This window comes from Somniosus microcephalus, chromosome 8, assembly GCF_052327205.1.
Source record: "Somniosus microcephalus isolate GS21.2 chromosome 8, FLI_Smic_1.0, whole genome shotgun sequence".
NCBI classification, from domain to species: domain Eukaryota; kingdom Metazoa; phylum Chordata; class Chondrichthyes; order Squaliformes; family Somniosidae; genus Somniosus; species Somniosus microcephalus.
The window spans coordinates 130,317,839-130,344,843 of record NC_140994.1 but is presented as its reverse complement, the minus strand read 5'-3'; the positions used below and the strand labels follow the sequence as shown (position 1 = coordinate 130,344,843).

General features: G+C 50.2%; 1 protein-coding gene across 1 annotated transcript in view; it reads right to left on the bottom strand.

Moving 5' to 3' along the window:
- Positions 1–27,005, bottom strand: part of LOC147113790 (dedicator of cytokinesis protein 2-like) — a 611,919-nt gene that overhangs the window by 13,124 nt on the left and 571,790 nt on the right. Inside the window, exon 28 of the mRNA XM_085996164.1 lies at positions 22,929–23,027. Within this exon, the coding sequence (XP_085852290.1) occupies positions 22,929–23,027 (99 nt within the window). The remainder of the gene's footprint in view (positions 1–22,928; positions 23,028–27,005) is intronic.

Below are 27,005 nucleotides of genomic sequence, written 5' to 3'. Positions count from 1 at the left end.
CCGTCCATCACATGATCTCTCAACGGCAGGAAGAACGTGATGACGTCATGACGTCAGAGCTCGGAACCTTCTAGCAGTTGAGCTCGGAACCTTCCAGCAGTTGAGCTCGGAACCTGCTAGCAGTTGAGCTCGGAACCTGCTTGCAGTTGAGCTCGGAACCTTCTAGCAATTTCCAGAGAGGCTTTCAAGCAGACCAGACCTATTTGCATTGTATCCTACAGTTTCCTGTACAGCTTCGTTTGTTCATTAAATTTTATTCTTTTTGATTTTCTGAGTCGATCTCAATTCTTCGGCTCGGAACCCCAGTTCCTACAATGCCACCAATTTTCATGTCATCTGCGAACTTACTGATCATACCTCCTACATTCATATCTAAATTGTTAATGTACACTGCAAACAGCAAAGGACCCAGCACCGATCCCTGCGGTACACCACTGGACACAGGTTTCCTGTCACAAAAACAACCTTCGACCATCACCCTTTGCCTTCTGCCACTAAGCCAATTTTAGATCCAATGTGCCAAATTGCCCTGAATCCCATGGGCTCTTACCTTCTTGACCAGTCTCCCATGTGGGACTCTGTCAAAAGCCTTACTGAAGTCCATGTCGACTACATCAACTGCACTATCCTCATCCACACACCTAGTCACCCCCTCGAAAAATTCAATCAAATTGGTTAGAAATGATCTCCTCCTGACAAAGCCACAATGACTATCCTTGATTAATCCTTGCCTCTCCAAGTGGAGACTAATTCTGTCCCTCAGAATTTTTTCCAATAATTTCCCTACCACTGATGTTAGGCTCACTGGCCTGTAATTCCCTGGTTTATCCCTACTACCCTTCTTGAATAATGGTACTACGTTAGCTGTTCTCCAGTCCTCTGGCACCTCCCCTGTGGCCAAAGAGGTTCTGAAAATTTGTGTCAGAGCCCCTGCAATCTCCTCCCTTGTCTCACACAGCAGCCTGGGATACATGTCGTCAGGGCCTGGGGATTTATCCACTTTTAAGCCCGCTAAAACCGCTAGTACCTCCTTCCTCTCAATACTAATTTGTTCAAGAATATAACAATCCCCCTGCCTGATTTCTATGCCTACATTGTCCTTCTCCATAGTGAACAGATGCAAAATATTAATTTAAAACCTCACCTACATCTTCCGGCTCTACACACAGATTGCCACTTTGGTCCCTAATTGTGTGTGGGTCACGGATTGTTAACAGGTTTATTGGTTATGAAGTGAATAGTGACAGTGTCATAACTTCCAGATTTCATCCAGTCCAATGATGTCACTTGCCAACATGCACCGAGCTTTCCGAGAAATCAAACAGGTCTAGGTGGAGCAGAGGGAGAACGTGGTGCGGGTGTGAAGTGGAAGGGGGTGAGGTGGGGGTGGAAGAACGTGATTCGTCTTACCATCTGGATCACGTCCTCGCTCTCACCTTCCCCCCTCTTTAGACCTGGATCACATTCTTCCCCCATCCCCACTGTGCTCTCCGTGCTCTTTATCTCCCCCCTCGAGTTCCTGACCTCCTCTCCCCTTCCATCTGATCCTCTTTCTTCCCCCTTCAATCCTCTCTCCCCTCGATCCTCTCTCTCTCGATCTCTCTCTCCCCCTCCTTGCTCTCTCTCCCCCATCTCTCTCACCCCTCCGATTCCCTCTCTCTCTCTCTACTCCCTCCAATTCCCTCTCTCTCCAATTCCCTCTCTCTCTCCCCCCTCCGATCCTCTCTCTTTTAACCGCCGCGCACCCCCCCCCCACCAAGCACCAACGGATCCAGTGACTTTCTTCTTACGGAGCTGAGGAAAGCGTGGCCCATGGTGCAGGCCGCAGCTGTCGGGTACTGCGCATGTGCGGCTCCGGGATACTGCGCGCATGCACAGAAGGCCACAAAGATGTTTGTGCAGATAATCACAGTGTAAAAGTATAAAGGTCACTTAACACATTCATCTCAAATTCCTTCCTTCTTTCTTTTAACAGGGACATTAACTCTTCTACTTTAAATGAGTTGGTTCTGTTAGATCCGTGTATTTTGATGTTGTGTGTCCTTCAATAACTAGACACGAGACTGCAGGGAACAATCAACAGGTGTTTACTGGATGAGGGTTACTCTAAAACTAAACGTACAGATCCCTACTCAGGGTTTATATACAGGTGTGGTCACTGCCGGTACTACAGTATACAGGAGCTGTAAAAAGTAGTTCTCCTCTTAAAGGTACATACACTACAATTCCTCCCCTTTTAGATTGACAGTACCATAACATTCATTTAACAATTAACACTTTTAACATGCACATTAACTGAAAATAGTACATTTATAAATTCAGTCTTTGGTGCGGCTTCCTGATCCTTTCTGGATAGCGCCTTTTCTGAGTGTCTTGTTCTTGGTGCGGAGGCCCCCTGTCGTCAGTTGGTTCATCAGCTTCCGATGCTACTGTTTCTGGGGTAGATGCTACCTGTATGTCGGGTTCATCACCAGGTGTGCAAGACATGGGGTTGACTCGTTCCTGTGACTCTAGGATCTGGTCGACATGGCATCTCACAATGTTCTCCCCAACATCCACTGTGTACATTAGTGGCCCCTGCCGTGTGCATATCGTTCCTGGTTGCCATTTCTCTGTTCGGTAGTTGCGGGCCAAGACTGGTTGCCCTACATTGAAGCTCCTTGTCGGCTTCTCATTGATCTGCTGGAATTGCTTATTCTCAACATCTCTTCGTACATTTGGTCTGAGCAAATCCAGACGAGATCTCAACCTTCGGTTAAAGAACACCATGGCCGGGGTCTGGTTGGTGACTGCATGTGTTGCATTTCTGTAGGCTAACAGGAAATTGTCCACCTTATGCTGCAGTGGAATGTCGTCATCGCACATGGCCCTTACTGCTTTCTTAAAGGTTTGTACGAACTTCTCAGCCAACCCATTTGTGGCTGGATGATACGGGGCGGATGTGTAATGCCTTACCCCATTCCTTTTCATGAATCTTCGAAACTCTTCGGACACAAACTGTGGTCCGTTATCAGAGCAAATCTGCTCTGGCAAGCTGTTCCTGGCAAATATGGTTCGTAGGACTGCAATGGTTTTCTCTGTGGTGGTGGACGACATTTTGATCACCTCAGGCCATTTCGAGTGCGCATCCACGGCTATTAGAAACATTGAGTCCATGAATGGACCAGCAAAATCAATATGCACCCGTTGCCATGGAGATGAGGGCCACTCCCATGGGTGTAGAGGGGCATGTGGTGGTGCATTTTGGATCTTCTGGCATCCTGAACAGCTCTTTGTCAGGTCCTCAATTTGCTGATCGATCCCCAGCCACCACACATAAGCCCTAGCAAGGCTTTTCATTTTCACCTCTCCCAGATGGCCTTCGTGAAGCTCATTTAGCACTCTCTCCCTTTACTTGGGTGGAATTACCACTCGGGATCCACACATCAAGGTCCCCTGGCATACTGACAGCTGTTCTCTTCTGGATGAGAATGCTGGCAACAGTGAGTCGCCATGTGTTGGCCATCCCTTCACCGTCAAGTCATATACCCGAGACAGTGTCGGGTCATTTCGGGTCTCCTTCTCTATATCAGCGTTAGTTACTGGCAAGCGTTCAATTATAGTCGAATAAAATATTTCGACAGGGTCCACTGCTGGTGCTTCCTCCGCAGTAGGCAGTGGCAGGCGTGATAGCCCATCAGCGTTTCCATGCTGTTTCGTGCCCTTATACTCGATTTCATATTGGTTCGCCCCTAGAAAAAGGGACCATCTTTGTAGCCGTTGCGCAGTCATCACCGGCACGCCCTTCTTTGGATTAAAGATGGAGACAAGTGGTTGGTGGTCAGTCAGCAAGGTGAACTTCTGCCCGTGCAGATAGTGGTTGAACTTTTTCACTCCCCACACTAGGCTGAGGGCCTCCCTGTCAATCTGGGCATAGTTACGCTTGGCTGAGGTTAGTGACCGAGACGCAAAGGCTACCGGCCTCTCCGAGCCGTCCAGGAAGTTGTGCGACAGCACCGCTCCAATGCCATACGGTGATGCATCACATGCCAACCGAATTGGTAGTGCTGGGTTGAAATGAGCCAACACCTCTTTTGATGTGATCAATTCTTTGCACTTCTGGAAAGCTCGTTTACATTCGTCATTCCACTTCCATGGTACCCCCATTTGCAGTAGGGTGTTCAGTGGGTGTAGTACTGTAGACAAATTCGGCAAGAACTTATGGTAGTAGTTCACAAGCCCGAGGAACGACCTCAGTTGTGACACATTTTCCGGTGCTGGAGCCTTGACTACTGCCTCAATCTTTTCAGGGGACTTATGTAACCCCTCTTCATCAATAACGTGGCCACAATACAAGATCTGCTTCTGGAAAAACTCGCATTTGTGGCGATTTGCTTGGAGCCCATATTGCTTCAATCCAGTGAGCACCTGCTCCAGGTTGGCAAGGTGATCACTGTCATTTTCGCCCGTGACCAGGATGTCGTCCAAATAACACTGGGTCCCTGGAAGCCCTTGCAAGACTTGATCCATTGCCCTTTGCCAAATAGCCGGAGCTGATGCTACCCCGAACACCAGCCGGTTGTATTGGTAGAGACCTTTATGAGTGTTGATCATGAGGTACTGTTTCGAGGCTTCTTCTACCTCCATTTGCAGGTACGCCTGGGCCAGATCAATCTTAGTGAAGCGTTTCCCTCCAGATAGCGAGGCGAAAATATCTTCAATCCGCGGAAGCGGATATTGTACCGTGTGAAGGACTGGGTTCACTGTCACCTTAAAGTCCCCACAGATGCGAACCTTCTTTGGTTCCCCAGGCATTTACTCAACGACCTCTTCATTACAGGAACGATGGGTGTAGCCCACTCGCTCCAGTCCACTTTGGACAGTACTCCTGAACGTTCCAAACCTTCCAGCTCTGCTTCGACGGCTGGGCGGATCGCATAAGGCACCGGTCTGGCCGTAAAAAACTTTGGGCTTGCATTTTCCTCTATTTTGATCGTCACTGTTATGCCTTTTAGTGTTCCGAGTCCCTCCTGGAACACTTCTTGTGCGTCAATTAGCATTTTTGACAGTCGTCCAGGTGTGGCGTCGTCATCCTTTTTGGCATCTACAGTCAGTGCTTGTATGGAATGCCAATCTAGCTGTATTTTCCGGATCCATTCACGTCCTAGTAGTGGTGGTCCTCCATCTGGCAATACATATAGGTCCATTTTTGGTGTTTCCTTACCATTATATATAACGTTCACCCTTATTTTTCCTTTGGGGTAGATCTTTTGCCCCGTGTACGTCTTCAAGGCAATCTCTGTATCTCTCAAGGGTATATGTGAGAATAGCCGCTTGTAGTTCCTTCGGTTTATGACTGTTAGGGCTGATCCTGTGTCCAATTCCATTTTCACTTGGACTCCAGCTATCTTGAGCGTGACCCAGATAGTTTGGTGATCCTCCGTTTGGATCACCTTATGTAGTTTCAGACAACCCAGCTCCTTGCTTCCGGAGTCTGTATCACTTTTCTGTTCGTCTGAACTACTCTCCGGCACCTTATGTACCTTCTTGTACTTCTCCTGTGGAGATTTCTTGCTGCTGGTTTTCTTTCCCGACCTGCAGACTCTTGCTATGTGTCCTATTTTTCCACACTATCTGCACCCTTTGTCCTTGAACCAGCAATCATTATGGTCGTGTGTTGTTCTGCCGCAGCGATAGCACTTCACTGTTCCGTATGACATTTCATTTGTGCCATATTCTTGCGGTCTCCATTGTATCTCTGCAGTGCCCCGTGCAGCTGCTTCATGTGATACTGCCATGCTGAAAGCTTTGTCCAGCGTAAGATCGTTTTCTGATAGAAGCCGTTTCTGGGTTCCTTCACTTTGAAGCCCACACACAAACTTGTCCCTTAAAGTATCTGCTAGTCCCGTTCCAAACTGGCAGTGTTTCGATAGCTTGCGCAGTTCCGTTAAATACTCAGCATTACTTTCATCTTTATGCTGGTTCCTTTTGTGAAACTTAAATCTTTCTGCTATGAGCAGCAGTGTGGGGTTTAAGTGGTTCTGTAGGATTGACACTATGTTTCCAAAATCCTTTTCCACTGGCTTCTCTGGGGTTACTAGGTTTCGCAGTAAGCCATACGTTTTTGCACCCATTGAATTCAACAATACCAGCGCTTTCCTCTCATCTGGCACTTCATTCGCCTTGCAGTACACTTCTATGCGTTTGACATATGTTGTCCAATCTTCGACTTCATTGTCGAACATTGTGATACTGCCACTCTTCGGCATCCCTGGGTGTGGTTAGACTGGCTCAAAATGGCATTTTCCCGCGCTCTCCCTTCTTCTCGTGGCTCAAAATGGCGTTTTCCCGTGCCCTCCCTTCTTCTCCGCTGCGGCTCAAATTGGCGTTTTCCTGCGCGCTCCCTTTTTTTCCACTGTGGCTCAAAATGGCATTTCCCGCGCTCTCCTCTGCTGCGGCTGCTCGACCCTTGAACACCGGCTGCGCTCTGCACGTTTTCCTTCGCGCCTCTCTCTCTTCTCCCGTCGACGCCGTTCAGTCCTGAACACCGGCTGTGCCCTGTGCGCTCTACCCTCTCTCTTCTCCCGTCGACGCCGCTCGGTCCTGAACACCGGCTGTGCCCTGTGCGCTCTACCCTCTCTCTTCTCCCGTTGACGCCGCTCGGTCCTGAACACTGGCTGCGCCCTGTGTCTCTACCCTCTCTCTTCTCCCGTCGACGCCGCTCGGTCCTGAACACCGGCTGCGCCCTGTGCGCTCTGCCCTCTCTCTTCTCCCGTCGATGCCGCTCGGCCTTTTCTGTGCCGTCGGTCGGCTCTAGCCGCCGCTGTCCGGGAAGGGTCTGCACCATACCTGTTGCCAGCCCATTTTGCTGGACCACCATGTCTGGAGAACCAAGCCCAGCTCTCAACAGCCTCCCCTGCGATGCTCAAATCTCTGCTGGATGACTGGGCGGTTGCTCGTGGTCGACGCCCGTGCTTCTGAACTCGACCTTCTTGCACTGTTCTCCAGGAGCGAATCCCTGGGAGGTGATGCAGAGTTGCAAGTAGGTTCGAATCTGCCTCGTCGCCAATGTTAGATCCGTGTATTTTGATGTTGTGTGTCCTTCAATAACTAGACACGAGACTGCAGGGAACAATCAACAGGTATTTACTGGATGAGGGTTACTCTAAAACTAAACGTACAGATCCCTACTCAGGATTTATATACAGGTGTGGTCACTGCCGGTACTACAGTATACAGGAGCTGTAAAAAGTAGTTCTCCCCTTAAAGGTACATACACTACAGGTTCCCTTGCTAAAATGGTGTTAATGTTTCATATATTATTATGGAGTGTAGTTACCAAGCTTTAAGGATTCGGCAGTAAAAACATGTTAAGTTCTATGGGGGAAAAATTGGGTTTCTATGCGCCTCCTGTTAGTGCCCGGGCGCGGCGCCACCCACGCCTCCCGTGAAATTCAGTGGGAGGTTAGCGGCAGCGCTAGCCAGTCGCGCCTCACGGTGCTGCGCCACTGGCGATGATGTCATCGCCGTGCGCAGCGCCCCGCTCGCGTCCTGGCCGTGATTTTCGGGAGCGCCCCCTGACTTACCGCCGGACGCTATGTTCAACGGGGTCAGGGGAGCCTACCTGCGGCCGGGGAGGCACAATTTAAAGGTGAGGTGCGGGGCGGCCAGTTTTGTTGCTGGCCGGCTGCCAGCATCTGTCTGCGCTCCCGTCCCCAGCCTCCTGAACCGCCGCGGAGTGCCGGCTGCGCTCCAAGAGCTCGGCACTTCCCAGCTGGGCCCCCGGGTCGCGCTGCACAAGGCCCCTCCCCTTTAAGAAGTGGAGGACGGCCTGTAATACTGCGTCACGTAGCGCTGCGATATTGACCCGCAGCAGCCCAAGAGGGATGCGGGGCGCTTCCATTAGCACCCCGCTTCCCTCTTGGGGCGCAACCACTCAAGTTTCGGCGTGGGGGGGTGCTAATTTTTCCGGGGCGCTAAAAGTAGCACCCTGGCGAAGTTAGTGCCCCAAATGGGGCTCTACTCAATTTTTAGCCCTATGACTCTCCCTTCGTAACTTAAAGTTTTAAGTCTCACAACTATCCTTGTTAATCTTTTCTAAACCATTGCTAATGAATATCTATTTGAGAGTAAGGATGCCCAGGACTACAAACAATATTGTACATTTGAACATTACCAATTCAACAGGATTAAAGTCTCTGCTTCCACTAAAATGCTCCAGTTGGATGCCAAGACAGCTGGAGATACTTAGATGCTGTCGTTTTAGGCCCATGGCCAAACCAGCCTGAGATCTTGTCTGATCTTGGGAGCTAAGAAAAGCTGTCACTGGCTACTATTTCAATGGGAGGCTGCCTGGAGCTGCAAGCTACGAGGGAAACAGTGCCTATTAATTCCATACACATTTCAAAATTCCTGTTCCAACTAGCATTCTCTTATTTTTATCCACTTTAATAGCCATCTGCTGTTCTTTTTGTCTTGTAATCTAGAAATTCATGATTGAAAACATCATGAAGTTGCTGAGGAAACAAGTAAACGTACAAGCTCATGGGCGAGGGATGTTTGGTACTGAGAAATGGAATGGAATGATTCCCGTTTCAGGCCCCCAGTATCAGATGGAGTCGCCAACCTTTCCGGATTGTCCTAGAGTCTTCGGGAATTAAAGATTAATCTCCCGAACACTGAAATCTCTCTGAAGCAACCAAGAAAAATCACAGGGGCATATAAAAAAAAATTGTAAATAAGAAGAAAGGCTGAGCATCCAATCGGGTAAGAAAGAGTCTGTTCGCTTTTCAATTGGTGTAGGAAGGCAGGTCACCAAGGTGATGGACATGTCAGGTGTCCAATGAGGGAGTGTGGGCATGGGATGGTTGGCGGCGGGAGGTCAGTAGATGTAACCTTCCAGAATACGTTCAACCAGAGTTGGCAACTCTGTTGTCAGCAGTAAGCACTCCCAGGCCAGGTATAGCACAGCCAATCAATAAGCAAACCGGCCTCTATTCTGCCTTGCCTCCAACCTTGTTGAAACATCCCTACTCCATCACCAATTTTGTTCTCTTTTCCCCCCCCCCACTTCCCACACCAGTCATAATTATCGTTATTTCTAAGCAATTGGTGTCACTTATGTACTGTAGTCCCACACTTTTCCCCCGCCCACCCCTAAAAGGAACTGAGTTGGGAGAGTCCAAACTCGTTTCACATAGGGCCCAGAGTGAACATAGGAACAGTAGTAGGCCATTCAGCCCCTCGAGCCTGTTCCACTATTCAATTAAATAATGGCTGATCTGTATCTTAACTCCATCTGCCTGCCTTGGGTCTGTAACCCTTAATACCCCTTGGCTAACAAAAATCTACCAATCTCAGTTATGAAATTTTCTACAGGTCCAGCCTCAACAACTTTTTGAAAGAGAGTTCCAGATTTCCACTACCCTTGAAGTGGCATCACCCCTGAATGGCCTAGCTCTAATTTTAAGGTTATCCCTGCCCCACACTTGCTCAAAAATCTGTTACTTCTCCAACTTTTTCCAGTTCTGACGAAGGGTCATTGACCTGAAATGTTGACTCTGTTTCTCTCTCCATGATGCAGCCTGACCTGCTGTGTGTTTCCAGCATTTTCTGTTGTTGTTTCAGATTTCCAGCATCTGCAATATTTTGCGCTCTAATTTTAAGTTATGCCCCTTAATCTGGACTCCCCCACCTGAGGAAATAGTTTCTCTCTATCTACCCTATCAAATCCTTTAATCATCTTAAACGCCTCAATCAGGTCACCTCTTAATCTTCTATATTCAAGGGAATACAAGCCTTTGTACCTTTTCTCATAACTTAACCCTTTTAGCCCCAGTATCATTCTGCGCTACACCCGCTTTCAAGGCAAAAATATTCTTCCTGAGGTGTGGTGCCCAGAATTGAATGCCGTACTCCAGATAGGGTCTAACCAGAGCTTTACATAACTGTAGTATACCTTCCACCCATTTGTATTCCAGCCCCCTTGAGATAAAGGCTAACATTGGCCTTATTCATTATTTATGTACCCATCCACTAGCTTTTAGTGATTTCTGTACTTGGACCCCTGAATCTCTCCGCTCCTCCACAGTCCGTACTTTATCACTGTAATGTGCAGGGTTCTCAAAATTCCCGCACTCCGCAAGTTACTGATCAAGGGACCCTGTTTTGGACAAGTTATTGAAAACAGAGTACCCAAAATGGCTTCCGTAAACCTCGTGACCAATATTGACAGGATTTTTAAAACCCGGGCTCTGCCAACAAGCAGGCCCAGAGACGAAACATTAAAATGCAGGAATCTGTGAACAGAGACTCTTTGGAGCCAGCCAGACAAAGTAAACATGGAATACGCATTTATTCGACTCGAATCAAATCAAGCTAGAATGGGCCTATAATCGTGGCCATTGAGTTTCTGCCTGTTTAATGGGTAACAGCTCACAGTAGCCATCAAGTCAGGGTGGGGACAATTAGGTCTTATCCATGGCAAACAACCAGGACATCGGGGCCATTAGACCCGGAGGCAACCACTCCAAAAGTAGTTAAAATAAATGGTTGTAATCATTTAAACAAGCCCGCCAAAAGTCAAACAATGGACTGACCTGATTTGGCGTGCAGATAAGGAGTTGAAGAAACGGGTATAATAGTAGGCCCATCAGTAGCAATTGCTCTCTTGCTCTTGCTCTTGACTCTTGCTCCTGCTCTCATTGTTTGGCCTTTGGCTTGCTGCTGCTCGTACTCGCGCCCTGGCCTCGTGGCGGGCTCTCTTCTCACTCCCTGCACCGCTCAACAACCAAGGACGCCCATTACACTGGGGCCAAACGCGGGAGAAGAACGAGACCCGAGTTCAATACCATACAGGACACACAGGCCACAAAGGGGCGAAAGAGACGAGACGAGACGAGACGAAGAAGAAGGTAATCGACGAAAGCAAAGCAGGGCAGCGAAAGACGCATTGGTAAAAACCAAACGCCTAGTTATAAGCTGGCGTTTGGTGAAGTAAAGTGGTAACGCATGTATGGACAGTGAGAATAAGTTGTCGTTTGAACACTGCGAATAAGCTGGTGTTAGACGCGGGTGTCCACGCCCGCGACGAATATACTGGCGTTCAAAGCTTGGGTAGTAAAATCAAGTAAGCAGTGAAAACCGCCAACCGACCCCCAACCGCAATATTACCGCCGACGACCGCCCGAGGGAGAAGAAGAAAAAAAAATCGCAATGAGACGACGACGGTAGCTGAGGAAAGGAGGGTGCTTCGCAGCAACAACTTCAGCGCCGTGCCCTAAGACCACGTGGCGACGGGGTACCCCAAAGGACAGCAGGACCAAACCTCAAAACTCACAACCGTTAAAGCAACAGGTTTTGGATTGGTGAGCATGAATTCCTGGCCTCTCATAGCTTAATCTAGTTAGGTATAGGGGGTGGGATAAGGATAAGGGGATTGTAAATGTAGTTGTTTGTTTTTCCCTCGATGTGCCGTGTGTTCCCCATTCCCATATAAGTATATAATTGTTCATGCCTGTAATTTTCATACCAGTAATTTTTCATAAGATTGTTGTATTCTGCTTTTAATAAAATCTTGGTTTTCTTATACCAAACCACTTGTCTACTCGATTTTCTGCATCGCCGCCTGTACCTAAGTCCGGTGTCTAGAACCCAGGGGTGTGGGAGCGATTTGAACCACTCAAGGGACAATCAGAGGCAAAGCTGACTGGGCATCGCACACGCAACCCCCTACAGAAAATGGCGACCGCGGCAGGACGCCGGAAACAGGGGTGCGATGCAGTAGACAATGGTTCAGATGAGCAAACAATGATGGAGGAAAGGATTTCTGATTATGTGTTTAGCTAGGTGAATCTCACAAAGAAGTGGATCACCACTCTGTTAAGGGCTAGGCGTCTGGTAGATGCAGCAGCTAAGTGGACAGAGGGAAAGGAACACAAGAAGTCCTTAGAGAAGGCAGTCTGGCTGATGTATTTAAAAAAGCAGGTCCAGCTTTTGGACAGGCTCGTTGCAGCACAGGCAGCCGAGTTAAAGGAGTCAGCCCTGGAGATCCAGGATAAGGCTCTAGCAGGGGAGAAGTTAATGGTAGCATTGCAGGCCCTGAATCAGGAGAGGTTGTATTTAAATGGAGAACACAAGGCCTAGTTGGAATACCTACAGTGCCAAGTCACCGAAGCTAAGGGTAATGAGTTAAGGTTACGGGAAAAGAACGCCCGCTTGGCAAGGCAAGTTGGGGAACAGGAGGAGAAAGTACAGGAGGTAAAGGCAGCTTACAAGTTAGCGAGCGAACAGGGGTTTGAAGATGCAGATCATGGCCCCTGCAAAGAGCGGATAGAAAATCTGAGCCTGGCCCTGAGGAAGGCAAAAGGCATGGTGTGCCTCATAAGCCCGAACGCAGGTCAGGCGGATTTTATGGGGAACGAGGGGAGGACAGTTCAAACATCATTGGTAGTGCCCAGGGACGACCTGGTTGAGGAACAGGAGGTCTCACGACCACCACCCGTAGCGCCAGGTTTCAGCGAGGTCTGGCAGCAAGGGGGGGGGGTGGAGCCAGAGGTGGGAGCGGAGGTGGAGCAACCCCCGCCAGAGTGGTCGGAACTGGGACCGATGTGCCCAGCACGGCATCGGAGGTTCGGCCCACCCGTTAATGACGACGATGAGGGACTCCTCCAAAACCAGTTCGTATTTCCCTATAGCACCCAACAGCTTAGGGCTATGGTGAACCATATCCCAAAGCTCTCCGAAAAAGGGGACCCCTCGATCCACTTCAGGGAAGTAGAGCAGGCAGCCAGCGTCAACGACTGCGATGGTGCTGAGCAGGCCAAGACGCTGCTATTCTCCCTGGAGAGTAGGCTCCTCCAATCCCTCTCTGACGAGTGTAAGAAGGGGCAGAGCGGGTATGAGGAGCTGAGGGATGAAGTTCTGGAGGCCATGGGGATGAATGAGGGAAGTCCTTTCTCCCGTGTGGAGAAGACGGTCCAGCTCACAGGGGAAACCCCGCAGGCTTTCGCGGACCGGTTATGGCCGGTGTACCAGAGGGCCTGCCCGGGGGCGCCGAACCAGGCGTTCCTGAACGGGGATCCACTGGCCCATTGGCTCCGTTGCCTGGTGGCAAACAGCTTGCCACAGTCCGGGCCAAGGCAGAAGTCTGGTTCGACCCCAAGAATCCCCAGACCAACGAGCTTATGGTGATCCGACAGTTAACCCTAGCCTATAAGAACGGTAGGGGAACCGATGCACACCCACCCAAGGGGAAGGTGCATGAGGTAAAACCCAGACAGGGTAGGAAAGAGTGGCATCAGGAAGGGAACAACCCCCCCAACACAAAGGCGAATTGTTACGGGTGTGGGAAGGACGGTCACTGGCGGAAGGAGTGTAAAAAACCTTGGCAAGACAACAAGAGAAAGAATTCCACAGCCCCAGCCCAAAAGGCAGAGGCAGGAATCCCTCCCGCCGCAGTCGAGTCATTTTTGGACACCATGAGGTCCTTATTGACTGGCGACGGGAGAGTAGCAGCCGCTACCTGTGCTCTGACCCCATCAGCCCCATCCAGCCCACAGCCCTGACTAGAGCCAGCGCAGCCTGTTTACCTGTGTTCTCTCCGGTATGATGAATGGAAAAGACCCCTCGTGGAGATGGAGGTGGAGAAGGTGACGGAGACCTGTCTGTTGGACACGGGGGCATCATGCACCGTGGTCCATTCAGCTAACCCCACCACCTTACCTCTGTCTAACGGGGTCCCAGTCTGTCGGGATTCACAGGCAAAGAACAGGCCAGCTCGTTTTCCATCCCGCTCGCCATTCGTTTAGGACCGCTCCGCTCTAAGTGGACCTGAGTCCTGATGAAGTGGGAAGTGGAGGGTGGAAGAGGGGTCCTGGGAGCCGACTTTATTGTAGGCCACGGGATCCTGGTGGATTTAAGAAATCATTGCCTATGGGGCGCAAGTAAAGGAAAGGACGGCGAGGTAGTAGTAATCCCAGGAAAGGAAGGGAAGGGGACCCTATGCACCATGAAGCCCAAAGAGGGTTATAACCTCGGGCTTATGGTCAGTAACACCCCACAGGAGTCCCAGGCATTTGTGCAGGCCCACCTGGCCACATTTGCCACAAACACGACTGCGGGAGGGTCAACAGGTTTGAGGTCAGTGTAGATGGGGACCCCATGGCCCGACCACAGAAACAGTATAACTTCCCCAGGGAAGCACAGCCAGACATGGAAGCAACCATGTCCTCTTTAGTACAGCAGGGAGTTCTGAGACCGATAACCACCCACGTAAACTCTCCATTGTGGCCGGTTAGAAAGCCGGACAATTCCTGGAGGGCCACGGTGGGCTATGGGGTGCTCAATAGTAACATCCCGGCCTGTGCACCCACGGTAGCAGCAGTTGCCGACCTGCTAGGAAGTATCCCAGCATCCGCAACCACTTTCACGGTGCTGGATATTTCCAACGGGTTTTGGTTCATCCCTTTAAGGAGGGAGGATCAGTACAAGTTTGCCTTTACGTTTAAAGGACAACAGTACACATGGAACTGCTTGCCTCAGGGCTTCCACAACAGCCCCAGCATTTTCCATCAGTGCATGGCAAACAGTTTAAAGGATTTCAGTCAGCCCAGACAGTTGGTACAATATGTGGATGACCTGCTCCTGTTCACCGATTCGAGAGAGGAGCATGGCCCACTATTGGCCGAACTGCTGGAGCTGCTTGGGCAGAAGGGTTTTAAGGTAAACCCCAAGAAAGTGCAGATCGGCCAGCAGGAGGTGAAATTCCTAGGCCTGACCGTACGCGCTGGAGAAAGGGCCATAGATAAGGCTAGGACAGAAGCGGTACAAGAGTTACCAGTCCTCAACACAGTCACGGGTGTGAGGTCGTTTCTAGGGCTATCCGGGTACTGTAGAGACTTTATTGAGGACTATGCAGCCACAGCGGCCCCTCTGCGCCGACTCTTACACAAGGGAGTGGAGTGGGTTTGGAATGAGGGTTGCCAGGCAGCATTTGTCAGGCTCAAGAAGGACTTGCAGACCGCACCAGCTCTAGGGGCCATAGATGGGGGGAAAGAGTTTTTCCTGGAGGTAGTGGCCAGCGGGGACAGCCTCAGTGCTGTGCTGCTCCAGGAGTGGCACGGCAGGCTGAGGCCGGTGGTCTACTCCTCCACGATACTCACGGATGTGGAGAGGAGTTACTCCAACTGTGAGAGGCAACTTTTGGCCACGAAAAGATCGCTGATCTTCACAGGCACCTCTCCCATCACCCTCCTCACCCATCACACACCCACCCAGATGCTTCTGGATGGGAGGATCAAGGATGGAAAAGTGAGCAGTGCCCGCATTGCCCGCTGGACCCTGCTCCTCTCACAGATGGATCTTAAGGTGAAGGGTCTCTGTGAGCCAAAGCTCGCAGCCAACCTGGTATATCATGGAACAGCCCACCGGTGTTCCATAGAAGGGGTTTGGGAAGTGAACATAGGTTAACGGGCCGGGATACATCCCACGGGCCGCGAGATCTATGTAGACGATTCCAGCACGGTATCTGCAGGCGAGCGTCTCACAGGGTGTGGAGTTTATGACCCAGCGGCGAACATTGCACTGGTGATTAAGCTCCCAGCACCATGAGCGCCCAGCAGGCTGAACTGTCCGCGGTAGTGTACATCGTTACACACCCCGAAATCTTCCCCACCCCATACACGATTTGCTCGGACAGCATGTTTACGTGCAATTCGTGTACGAAGTACCTGGCCATTTGGTCCCGCCGCGGATACACCTCCGCCGACGGGAGACCCCTCACAGTAAAACCCCTGCTGGAAAAGATCCTAGCGGCAGTGGGGGAGGAAGGGGAGATTTTCATCCAAAAGGTGAAAGCCCATTCCTCCACAGAACCCCGCAGTCTAGGTAACCAGCAGGCTGACATGCTCGCCAAGGAGGGTGCCCGCACAGGCACTTTCTGGGACTCGTATGGGTCCAGACCCATGGCGGCAGTCAGAGGTAGGGACGGGACACAAGGGAGTGCAGGGGTAGCTTTAGCCCCGGACCTTAAGACGGTCCAAGCCCAAGACCCCGTCCTCAAGGCAGTCCTCAGCGCAGTAACTGAGGGAAAAAGGGTAGAGGGTCCGTACGGCACAGCAACCCTATCCGTGAAAGAGGGCATGCTGTTCCGGGGGGAACAGTGGGTTGTGCCGCAGCAGCACCGGAGGGAATTCCTTCAACTGGCCCATGAGGGCCCAGGAGCGGGACACCCCGGGCCTGAGACTACCTGGCAGTGGGTGGAACAGGCGGGATGGTGGCCGGGACTCAGGGAAGATGTCCGCGAGTTCTGCGCCGGCTGTCTTGTGTGCGCTGCTAATAACCCTGACCCCCACAAAAGGAAGGTAACTGTGGGACACATCAGGAGGGTAGAGGGACCATGGCAGTCGATACAGGTCGACTACATCCGGCCCCTACCCACCTCCCAGGGAGGCTATAAGTACTGCCTAGTCCTGGTGGATGTGTTCACGAAATGGGTAGAGGCCTTCCCCTGCAGAACAGCCACAGCTCTGGGTACTGCCAGGATCCTGGTCTGGGAAGTGTTCTCGCGGTGGGGACTACCGCAGTATGTGGAGTCCGACCAAGGGAGCCACTTCACCGTACAGGTGATGCAGAATACCCTTATGCTGCTAGGCATTGAGGGGAAGTGACACATGGCCCACAACCCACAGTCATCAGGGATTGTGGAAAGATTGAATAGGACCTTAAAAGAAAGGTTGAGGGAGGAGACGGTGGACTCGCCCCGTAAATGGGCCGAGGTCCTACCGTTGGTTCTGATGGGGATCCGGGCCAGCCAGTCGAAAAGCACAGGGTACTCACCGCATGAGCTAATGACTGGCAGGGTTATGCGGACCCCCACCCATGTACTAGCCCCGGTGCTCATGGAGGGTCAGCTCAGAGAGGTAAACCGGGACAGGTTCGCCCGAAATCTCTTTGAGCAACTTAAACAGGTCCACGAGCAGGCGGCTGGGAACATGGGAAAGCAGCATCGGAGTAACCGATTGCTGCTCGAACTCCGAAAGCACCATGAGTGGGAGGTAGGAGATCAGGTCATGGTGAGGAACTATGCCCGAGTAGGGAGTTTGGAACCATTACACATGGGGCCCTACAGCATTGTAGATAAGGCCAGCCCCATGGTATACGCTGTTAAGCTGCCTCGGCGCACAAAATGGTTTCACATTAATCAGTGCAAACTGTTTAAACCCGAAAGGAGAAAACAGCCAGTTGGGGTAGGGCCTGAGGATAGAGATCTTCAGCCTGCAGCAGAAGCGAGTTCAGAGACTACACAGGCAGGCGCTGTGACTTGCTTAATGGGAGGGGCCATCCCACCCACCGATTGGGACACTCCCCCACTCTTCTGGGCTCCAGATGAGGAGGGACCCGAGGGCGAAGACCCCGCCCCTAACCCAGGTTTAGAGGAGGAGGGACCCGAGGGCGAAGACCCTACCCCGGACCCAGATTTGGGACCTGGGTCGGAGACTCTCAGCCTGCAGCAGCAGGCTGCGAAGAGTTACCTGCCCCTAGTCCAGGTTCGGGAGAGGTAAGGCCTGAGGAAAAGGATCCCCAGCCAGCAGCAGTGGTGAGCCCATAGGCCGCGCCGGAGGGGACAGCGGTTCGGGTTAAAGGCCCACCAGCCAAGAAAGCCCCACCCGCCAAGGTCCCTAGAAGGTCCCCATGGACGCCCCAGCCAAGGAAACCGTGGTCACCAGCTCCCCAGTTTAAAGGGACAGCCTCCCCAGCCAGCAGCCACGGGCGGCGAGGGGCCAACAGTGCGGGACAGTGCGGCCACGTCGGAGGGAGCGGTGTGCCGCAGTCCAACAAGGAATTAGCCTGGCCGCCCGGAGACGGGCGGCGGATGTATATAGTTTAGGTAATGTAAGTTTATAATTTAAGTATAGGTATTTAGCTTAAGTTTGGGTGTTTTAGCTTGAGTTAAGTAAGGTGACGGGTAGTTTTAATTAAGTAGTAATCTGCTAAGAGTGTGTGTATTTGAGTCGAGGTCGCGAGACCTGACTATGCTTCACCCAAGCCAGAGAATCTCTTGGGGACCTGGCTGCATGTTTCTGTATGTGTTGCAGAAAAACTTTCAGGATTAAGGGGAGCGTAATCCTACTCACCCTGATAGGACTGAGCACTAGAAAGAGAGGCGACATGGAGGACTCTCACATCTACGGATGCTCAGGGGATAGAGCGCCAATAGCAACCGACGGAAGCGGCGAACGGGATGTGGAGGAGAACGCCGTTTACTTCCACGAGGGAAGGTGGCCAGGGTGGCTGGGGTCCAATTCGTCTCAGTACTCCAGCCAGACCGGGTTCATGTACGGGGAGGCCTCCCTCCTGTGCCCCAGGGTACAGGTCGTTGCCACAAGGGTTAGCGTCACCGTAGGGAAACATGTATGTTTAACGTGCAAGGGACACATTCCTCTGGATAGGTGGTGGCGGCTCAGAAAGCTGAGCAAAGACATGGGAAACCCCGCAGTCGAGTGGGACCGGTTGGGGAACAATACCCACCGGACGATTACAGGGACTCACGGGGGATTAAGTGTGTGCTGGGACAAGTGGTGGGAACCGGATCAGGGGATTTATGTCTGTATGTGGGGGTCAGAGAAGGCCTGCCCCTCAGGCATATCCATTATTTTCCACCGACAGTGGCAAGACACCGGGGAGGGGATGAAGTGGGATACCAGCCTGAAGGTGTGTGCGGTCCCATGCTCCCTGATCCCAGCCAATGCCACTGAGCTTGTGCCCCGCCCACGACACAGGAGGCGAGGACACCCAGGGAGGGGTGCCCCGCCACCACCAAGGGACCAGGGAATGGGCTGGCACTAGTGCCTACGGATCAGGTAGTGTACCAGGGGGTACGCTACGCGGTAGTCTCCGTGATTTTGAACCTCACCGAGGTACACTTACCGGAGTGGTGTCCCAAAGAAACAGAGCAGCTATACCAGGCCCTATTAAAGGAGATGTTCAAGAAGTTTTATGAGTTCGATTTCGCCAATGTCGACAAAACCGAACTGTACACCACACACCGCGAGTTTTTGGGTAATGCAGGGAGACAAAGAAGGGGAGTATGGAATGATGTTTTTACTGCATTTAACACTGGGTCCTCTGTCGTCAACAGTCTGGATGACATAGAGCTGCTGACCCAGATAAACGGTTTAAAAACACAGTTAAGGAAGATATTAATGGATTAGAACAAAGTAGTGGGCTCAGAGTTACATGAGGACCAGGCCATGACGGTCCATTTAAAAGAGATTATTGCCGAGCTGGAGAAGCACGCAATGACTGTAAATGCCCTCGTAAGGGAGGACAGAAATGCTTCTGACCAGGCTGCGCAGAACGAGGTGTGCGTGCTGTATGGGGCGTGGTTGCTGGGCGAGGGCCGCAGTAATCTGGAGGATTTAAAACAGGGTTTATTCCCCTCCTGGAGCAGCAACAAGCACCTCGCAGCCCTCCATCCATTTGAGAATGCATTAAGCCCGTGTCAACTCCAGCTAGCTTCCGAGGCCTACCCCGTCCCAGTGGATTGTGGGTGGTCTAACCACACCATTATGGGTATAGTAGTTAGGATGCCGGTCATGGGTAGGACAGCCCGACCCGCGCCGGTATACAGGGTTAAGAACATTGGAGTCATTCAAGGGGGTGCACACATTCGTTTCACAGCGGTCCCACCTTACGTCATAAAGCGGAAGCACGCTATGACACGTACTGACCTCTCAGGGTGCCGGAGCTGGGGAGCACACATAATCCTGTGTCCCCAGCACTTGAACACCTATTCAAAACCACAGTGCGGGTTTAAAGCTGCTGGCGCAAAACCTATAAATTGTACCATGGAGGCAATGGCACAAGGCCATTTTCCCCCACAGGTAGCATATATAGGAGGTGGGACATATTGTGTCACCACAGGCGCACCCCACTACCAGCATGGACAGCATAGCTGGTGTCCGGTAAGTGACAGCAGTTTCTGCTTTAAACCCGAGGCAGAAGTTCAAGTGGCCCAGAAACGAATTGTCCCCATTCCTGAACCCTCCACTGTTCACCTCACTGTGAAGGAGAATTTCACCAATTTGCAAAAGTAGGTAGCGCATTTCGGCTACGAAATTCCCCCTCTCCCAGAACACCTTACCAAAATACTCAAAGCCGTTATAGTTTCACAGAAACATTTTTACACTCTGGAGCAGAAAACAGTAGAGATAGGGGCTAAGACATTGTGATTCCACCCTGGTGGGACATTTTCAATAATATACAGGTCCCTTCAAGGATCAGGCTGGCTTCCCACATCCTCGTGGTGTGCCAGTTGGGGATAGTGTTGTACCTAGTCTGCACTCAGTGCAAGGGAAAAGGTCAGATGCTAGAATTCCGAAACCAGAGGACCTGGAAGGAACATTCTGTGAGGGTGGAGGGAGATAGACTTGTTTGAGTTTTGGTATTTCTGACTAAAGATTGTTTTTTTTGTGTTTGTTGTTTTAATAAAGATTTTCAAACGGTGTTGGACCCCCTCCATGCTTGGATGTGTGTAAAAGACTGTAATTATTCTATGTATACTTATGTACACCACATTTTCGCAGAATGGGAAGTGCATGTGTCGTGGGTATATTAGATAGGTAATTACAGGGGAAGGTTGACTATGGAGGGTCGGAAATTTTGCTCACCTCATCAGGATGATACTTAAGGCAAGTTTAGTATCAACAGGGGGGAGTGTAAGGTGCAGGGTTCTCAAAATTCCCGCACTCCCCAAGTTACGGATCAAGGGACCCTGTTTTGGACAAGTTATTGAAAACAGAGTACCCAAAATGGCTTCTGTAAACCTCGTGACCAATATTGACAGGATTTTTAAAACCAGGGCTCTGCCAACAAGCAGGCCCGGAGACGAAACATTAAAATGCAGGAATCTGTGAACAGAGACTCTTTGGAGCCAGCCAGACAAAGTAAACACAGAATACGCATTTATTCGACTCGAATCAAATCAAGCTAGAACGGGCCTATAATCGTGGCCATTAAGTTTCTGCCTGTTTAATGGGTAACAGCTCACAGTAGCCATCAAGTCAGGATGGGGACAATTAGGTCTTATCCATGACAAACAACCAGGACATCGGGGCCATTAGACCCAGAGACAACCACTCCAAAAGTAGTTAAAATAAATGGTTGTAATCATTTAAACAAGCCCGCCAAAAGTCAAACAATGGACTGATCTGATTTGGTGTGCAGATAAGGAGTTGAAGAAACGGGTATAATAGTAGGCCCATCAGTAGCAATCGCTCTCTTGCTCTTGCTCGACTCTTGCTCCTGCTCTCATCGTTTGACCTTTGGCCTGCTGCCGCTCGTACTCGCGCCCTGGCCTCGTGGCGGGCTCTCTTCTTGCTCCCCACACCGCTCAACAACCAAGGACGCCCATTACACCGGGGCCAAACACGGGAGGAGAACGAGACCCGAGTTCAATACCACACAGGACACACAGGCCACAAAGGGGCAAAAGAGATGAGATGAGACGAAGAAGAAGGTAACCGACGAAAGCAGAGAAGGGCAGCGAAAGACGCATTGGTAAAAACCAAACGCCTAGTTATAAGCTGGCGTTTGGTGAAGAAAAGTGGTAATGCATGTATGGACAGTGAGAATAAGTTGGCGTTTGAACACTGTGAATAAGCTGGCGTTAGACGCGGGTGTCCACGCCCGCGACGAATATACTGGCGTTCAAAGCTTGGGTAGTAAAATCAAGTAAGCAGTGAAAACCGCCAACCGACCCCCAACCGCAATATTACCGCCGATGACCGCCCGAGGGAGACGAAGAAAACCAATCGTAACGAGATGCGACGGTAGCTGAGGAAAGGAGGGTGCTTCGCAGCAACTTCAGCGCCGCGCCCTGAGACCACGTGGCGACGGGGTACCCCAAAGGACAGCAGGACCAAACCTCAAAACTCACAACCGTTAAAGCAACAGGTTTTGGATTGGTGAGCATGAATTCCTGGCCCCTCATAGCTTAATCTAGTTAGGTATAGGGGGTGGGATAAGGATAAGGGGATTGTTAATGTAGTTGCTTGTTTTTCCCTCGATGTGCCGTGTGTTCCCCATTCCCATATAAGTATAATAATTGTTCATGCCTGTAATTTTCATACAAGTAATTTTTCATAAGATTGTTGTATTCTGCTTTTAATAAAATCTTGGTTTTCTTATACCAAACCACTTGTCTACTCGATTTTCTGCATCGCCGTCTGTACCTAAGTCCGGTGTCTAGAACCCAGGGGTGTGGGAGCGATTCGAACCACTCAAGGGACAATCAGAGGCGAAGCTGACTGGGCACCGCACACGCTATGGTGTAATGAAAAAGTTAGAGCCCGTCTGATACTAGCTTTTAACGTTGGCAGTTTCTTGTACAGGGTACTAGCAAATGGCAGATTCTCCCTATGTGAAGTCCAGCACTGGTTAACGTGCTTGGGCTTTCAAAGAATTCACCTTTTGAGCCCTCGGTTGCATTAGGATTGCACGGATGATGCACACAGCTGGGTCAAAGACCACACAAAGTGTCCGCTTCACCAAAAACCCTGCGTAAAACTCAAATGCTTCCTTAGCAGCAACTCTGTCACACAATGAATTATTTTTTTTATTTTTAGATAACAAACACTGGCAGCTCCTGACAACAGAGGGCCTTCAAAAGCCACATCCTTTGATGTGGTCACAGTGATCATAATGAAGCCAACACTGACTCCACGCTACTTTTCCTGCTTTCACCTCAGGGTGACAGAACCACAGGAGAAAATAAGAAGTCCGACACGAATTCCCTCCCCCCAAATAAACCAGTGCTTCAAAAATAACATTTTAAAGTAAAGATGGCTTTCCTTAACAAAAAAAAAGTTCAAAGCAGCAATATCAAATGGATTAGTGCACCAAGGTCACGTGACAGTTTAACTCATCAATAACAGAAAAGTCTTACTCACCACCAATTCTTGGTTTGTATGGAAGGATTCCAGATAACAGGCGTAGTGCTGGTTATCCATCTGCTTGAGTATTGCAGTCATGCATGCCACAAAGTTACTCTGTAATGGAGAAACATCAAGAGAATTAGCCATGAAAGACATTATATAAATGCAAGTTCTCGTTCTATCTCTTTATTTCATTCCTTTCTTTATTTCTACAAGTATCCCAGCAGTTCCAGAGGGTCTTTAAAAGCCAAATCCTTTGATGTGATCACAATGGAGCTAATGCCGACTCTATGGTACTTTTTCTTTCTTCAAAGCAGGGTGAAATAACTCCATGTGAGAAAATGCAGAGTCCGATAAGAACCGCCCTCTCCTCTCTCCCCACACCCAGGCGGGCTCTATAACTGGGTGGGCGATCTGTTTTGCTAGATTACCGCCCAGTTTACCCCACCCTAACTTTAATCTGTGCTTTCTCGTCCTTGAATTTTTTTCTCTTTGGGAAAAACAGAAGAAGCTAATAGAAACTCATATTTTCTGGTTGAGTTTAAAATGACTTTAGAATGTTGGTTACGAGAAGAGAGGGTCAACTGGGTAATGACCAAGATCAGGGATCCCGGATGATCTGTTTTTACTTCCTGGAGAGCATTTCCCTCTGTTTTTACTGTCTGTTTTTGGACAGTCCCAAGGGAGAAGATCAAGGCCATTTGTATTTTCCCCTGGCCATTGCCTGCCCTGCTGCATGTTTAAAGGAAGTGGGGCTTTCTCTACTGCCCGATCTACCTCGGTTTCCTCCCCATCTCCGCCTCACGGTCACCGCACCAGAGCAGTGGGAGGAGCCATTCTAAGGGCCTTTGTACAGGGCACCCAAGTTGTTCAGCAGTACAAGGCCAGAGTTGACCCAATCCATTCCCAGAACCTAATGATCCACAGCATTGAAGAAATGGAGCTGCCACTAGGTATCTTGAGGTTGCTGTTCACGTTCAAGATGCTGGGTACCAGTTGTTTAAGCTGCTGCAGCATTTGCCCTCCTCTGAAGTGGCAGATTAGAGGCAGTTTAGTGCTGTGGGGCCATGCTCATTAACTGGAATGAGATTGGCAAACTCGTTTCGCACATGGGTCAGACCCTTTGACTCCACTCCAGAGACCAGAGCACATAATCTAGGCTGACACTCTGAGGGAGTGCTGCACTGTCGAGGTGTCAGCTTTTGGATGAGACGTTAAACCGAGGCCCCATCTGCCCTCTCAGGTGGGCATAAAAGATCCCATGGCACTATTCGAAGAAGAGCAGGGGAGTTCTCCTCATGCTCTGACTAGTATTTATCCCTCAACCAGCATCACTAAAACAGATTATCTGGAAATTCATCTCATGGAAATGAAAACCGGGCAGTTTCTACAATGGGCAGTCAATCCGCAATGCCAGTTTTATCTCCAGAGCAAGTTGAAAATCTAGCCTTTCCCCCACTCCCCACCCCATCTCCAACCCAGGGCTGCTGAGGCCAACTGTAGCACCCCACCCAATATACAAGCTGAGATCAGCTAAAATCAATGCAGACAAGGATCAAAGCAGGTTGGTATCGCTTTGTACCACACCGAGCAGGGCACTTGCCCACCAAATCCATCTGGGAAGCTGAAAATGAATCTTTAACACAAGTAGCGATTAATGTGAAAAACAATCAGCACCCATGTAACTCGCACTTTAAATTTAGAACTGTTCTGGAAACGCTGCATAAAAATCATCAGGAATGGTGCTGAAATATTCTCATCGTGCCTGAAATACGCATCCCAATCTTACAAAGTTGGAGAACACAGTCCCTCGATCACGAGCATCTTAATTTTGGTAAATTTGAAAGTTGCAGCAGGCATTGCAATGTCTTGTGAAATCTCCCAGCCCCACTGCACAATTACCAAGTGATTCCCAGGAGGCGACTGAGAGAACATGCTGTCGCGTCCAGTTAGGGGCTGAGAGGAGCATCTCGAGGCCTATGGCGTGCGATTTAATCAGAAGGTACAGGACACTTTGAAGAGCAAACAACACAGCGATTGTAACAAAGCCATGAGGCAAGGCAAAGATTGCATTCAGAAGGGAATTCGAAACAGCAGAACAGAAATTGGAGGCCTCAAAACTAAGATGTCACAGGGAATGCCAAGCAGTTTTGTTTTGTAGAAACAAAAGTCATTCAGAGCAGGCGGGCATTCCAAATTAGTGACTGTGTTAACTCAGAGGTGCCTTGGGAGAGTGGGAGATGTTGGAACACCTGTCAATAAAGCTTTGAAGCCAAAAGAGAGCTGACTCAGCTGGTATATGTGGCCAGTGCCCCAGCTGGCAGCTGTTATTACTGCACATGTTCTACTCTTCACAGTCCTACATCTGTCCTGGAGTGCCGATGGGTCCAGTCCCAGCGAGTACTACTTACTGATCGACCCTTCACCAAACATTTGTCTGTTGTTGTGTCCCACACTATAAAGAGTTAAATTGCAGAAGTTCTTCTGATGAAGAAGGTCCTAGGTTCTGCCCTGGATTGTCCTGTGTCAACTAGAGTGGGAACACTATAACTGGTCTCGATATCCGCAGGCCGGAGGTTAGCCCAGGTTCTTGCTTCTGATTTTGCAGTCCAGCAACCTCTGCTTGAAAGTGCAGGGTTGTGGACATCACATTAGCAGAGGATTGTGCTTGGCTGCACTGCCTCCACAGTTGAATAGGCTGCTAACACTCACTCTCTGGGGTTGCACGTGAAGAATGGGCACTTGAGTGAAGTATCAGAGGACTGCTTGTCCCCCTCCCAGAACTGCAGCCAGCAAGAATCAGCATCTTCAGGACGGGAGGGGATAACACTGGGGGAGGATGGAGAAATGTGGAAACCAATTTTTTATATTCATTCTTGGGATGTGGGCTTCGCTGGCAAGGCTCTCTAGTTGCCCTTGAGAAGGTGGTGGTGAGCCGCCATCTTGAACCACTGCAGTCCGTGTGGTGAAGGTACTCCCACAGCGCTGTTAGGGAGGGAGTTCCAGGATTTTGATCCAGTGACGATGAAGGAACGGTGATATATCTCTAAGTCAGAATGGTGTGCGACTTGGAGGGGAACTTGGAGGTGGTGGTGTTCCCATGCGCCTGCTGACTTTGTCCTTCTAGGTGGAAGAGGTCGCGGGTTTGGGAGGCGCCGCTGAAGAAGCCTTGGCGAGTTGCTGCAGTGCATCTTGTAGATGGTGCACACTGCACTGATAGCCAATAGTGTTCATTCATAAAACTGGCCCAATTATATCTTCATTAAATGGAACTGAAGTTAATGAGGAACAAAAAATAGATTTATCCTTCCTGTAGCTCTGTATCTTCTATGTGAGGGGCCCTGTCATTTAGTGATTTAATTTAAGGCCGTCTAGCAGAAAGACTTAAAATGTGCATTAATAAGTATATCTGATGTTAATTCTTTTGATAACTTCACTAGTTACTAAGCAGAGACAAAGAGGCTCTGAGTCAGTCTTGGCATGGGGTAGACAGCAGGATGATAAGACAAATTGATCTTCCGAAGCTGCCTTTGCACAGAAGACACAGCAGGAGGACACAACTTGAGTGTGCAGTAAGGAAACAAAAGCAAGACGTTACTAATGAGCCACAGCAGGTGAAGGCATAATGGCTCGGCAGGCAACAACTCGTGAAGTGAAGTCCGAGTGCAGAAGATTGATGTGCGGTGATTTCCTCAGTCAAAGGGCACTCCAATATTGATGGTGTGCTCTCAGCAGAAGAAGCACCGTCATTGCAGTTGGCACATTGGCACAAAGGAGGCAAACTTCCGACGTGGCCTTTCGCGGGATTTGATAGCAGCCGTCGGAGGTGGGGAAAACTCCAGCCTGTTGCTCTTTGATCTCCTACAGGGGCCCCCGGGAGCACACAAAGGGAGGTCACAGGTCACAACCTGAGCAGCGACGGTGTACAAATCGCCAGGGTGGTTTCTGTTTTCCGGAGCGTTTGAGTTGCATGCCCAAGGACTGGGGAGAATGATGATGGCGATACGGAGTGTGCAATGCCGCAGCCATTCACATTCATCGGCACAGCCATTTACATTCATCGGCACAGCCGAAGCTGCCTGCGGACAAACC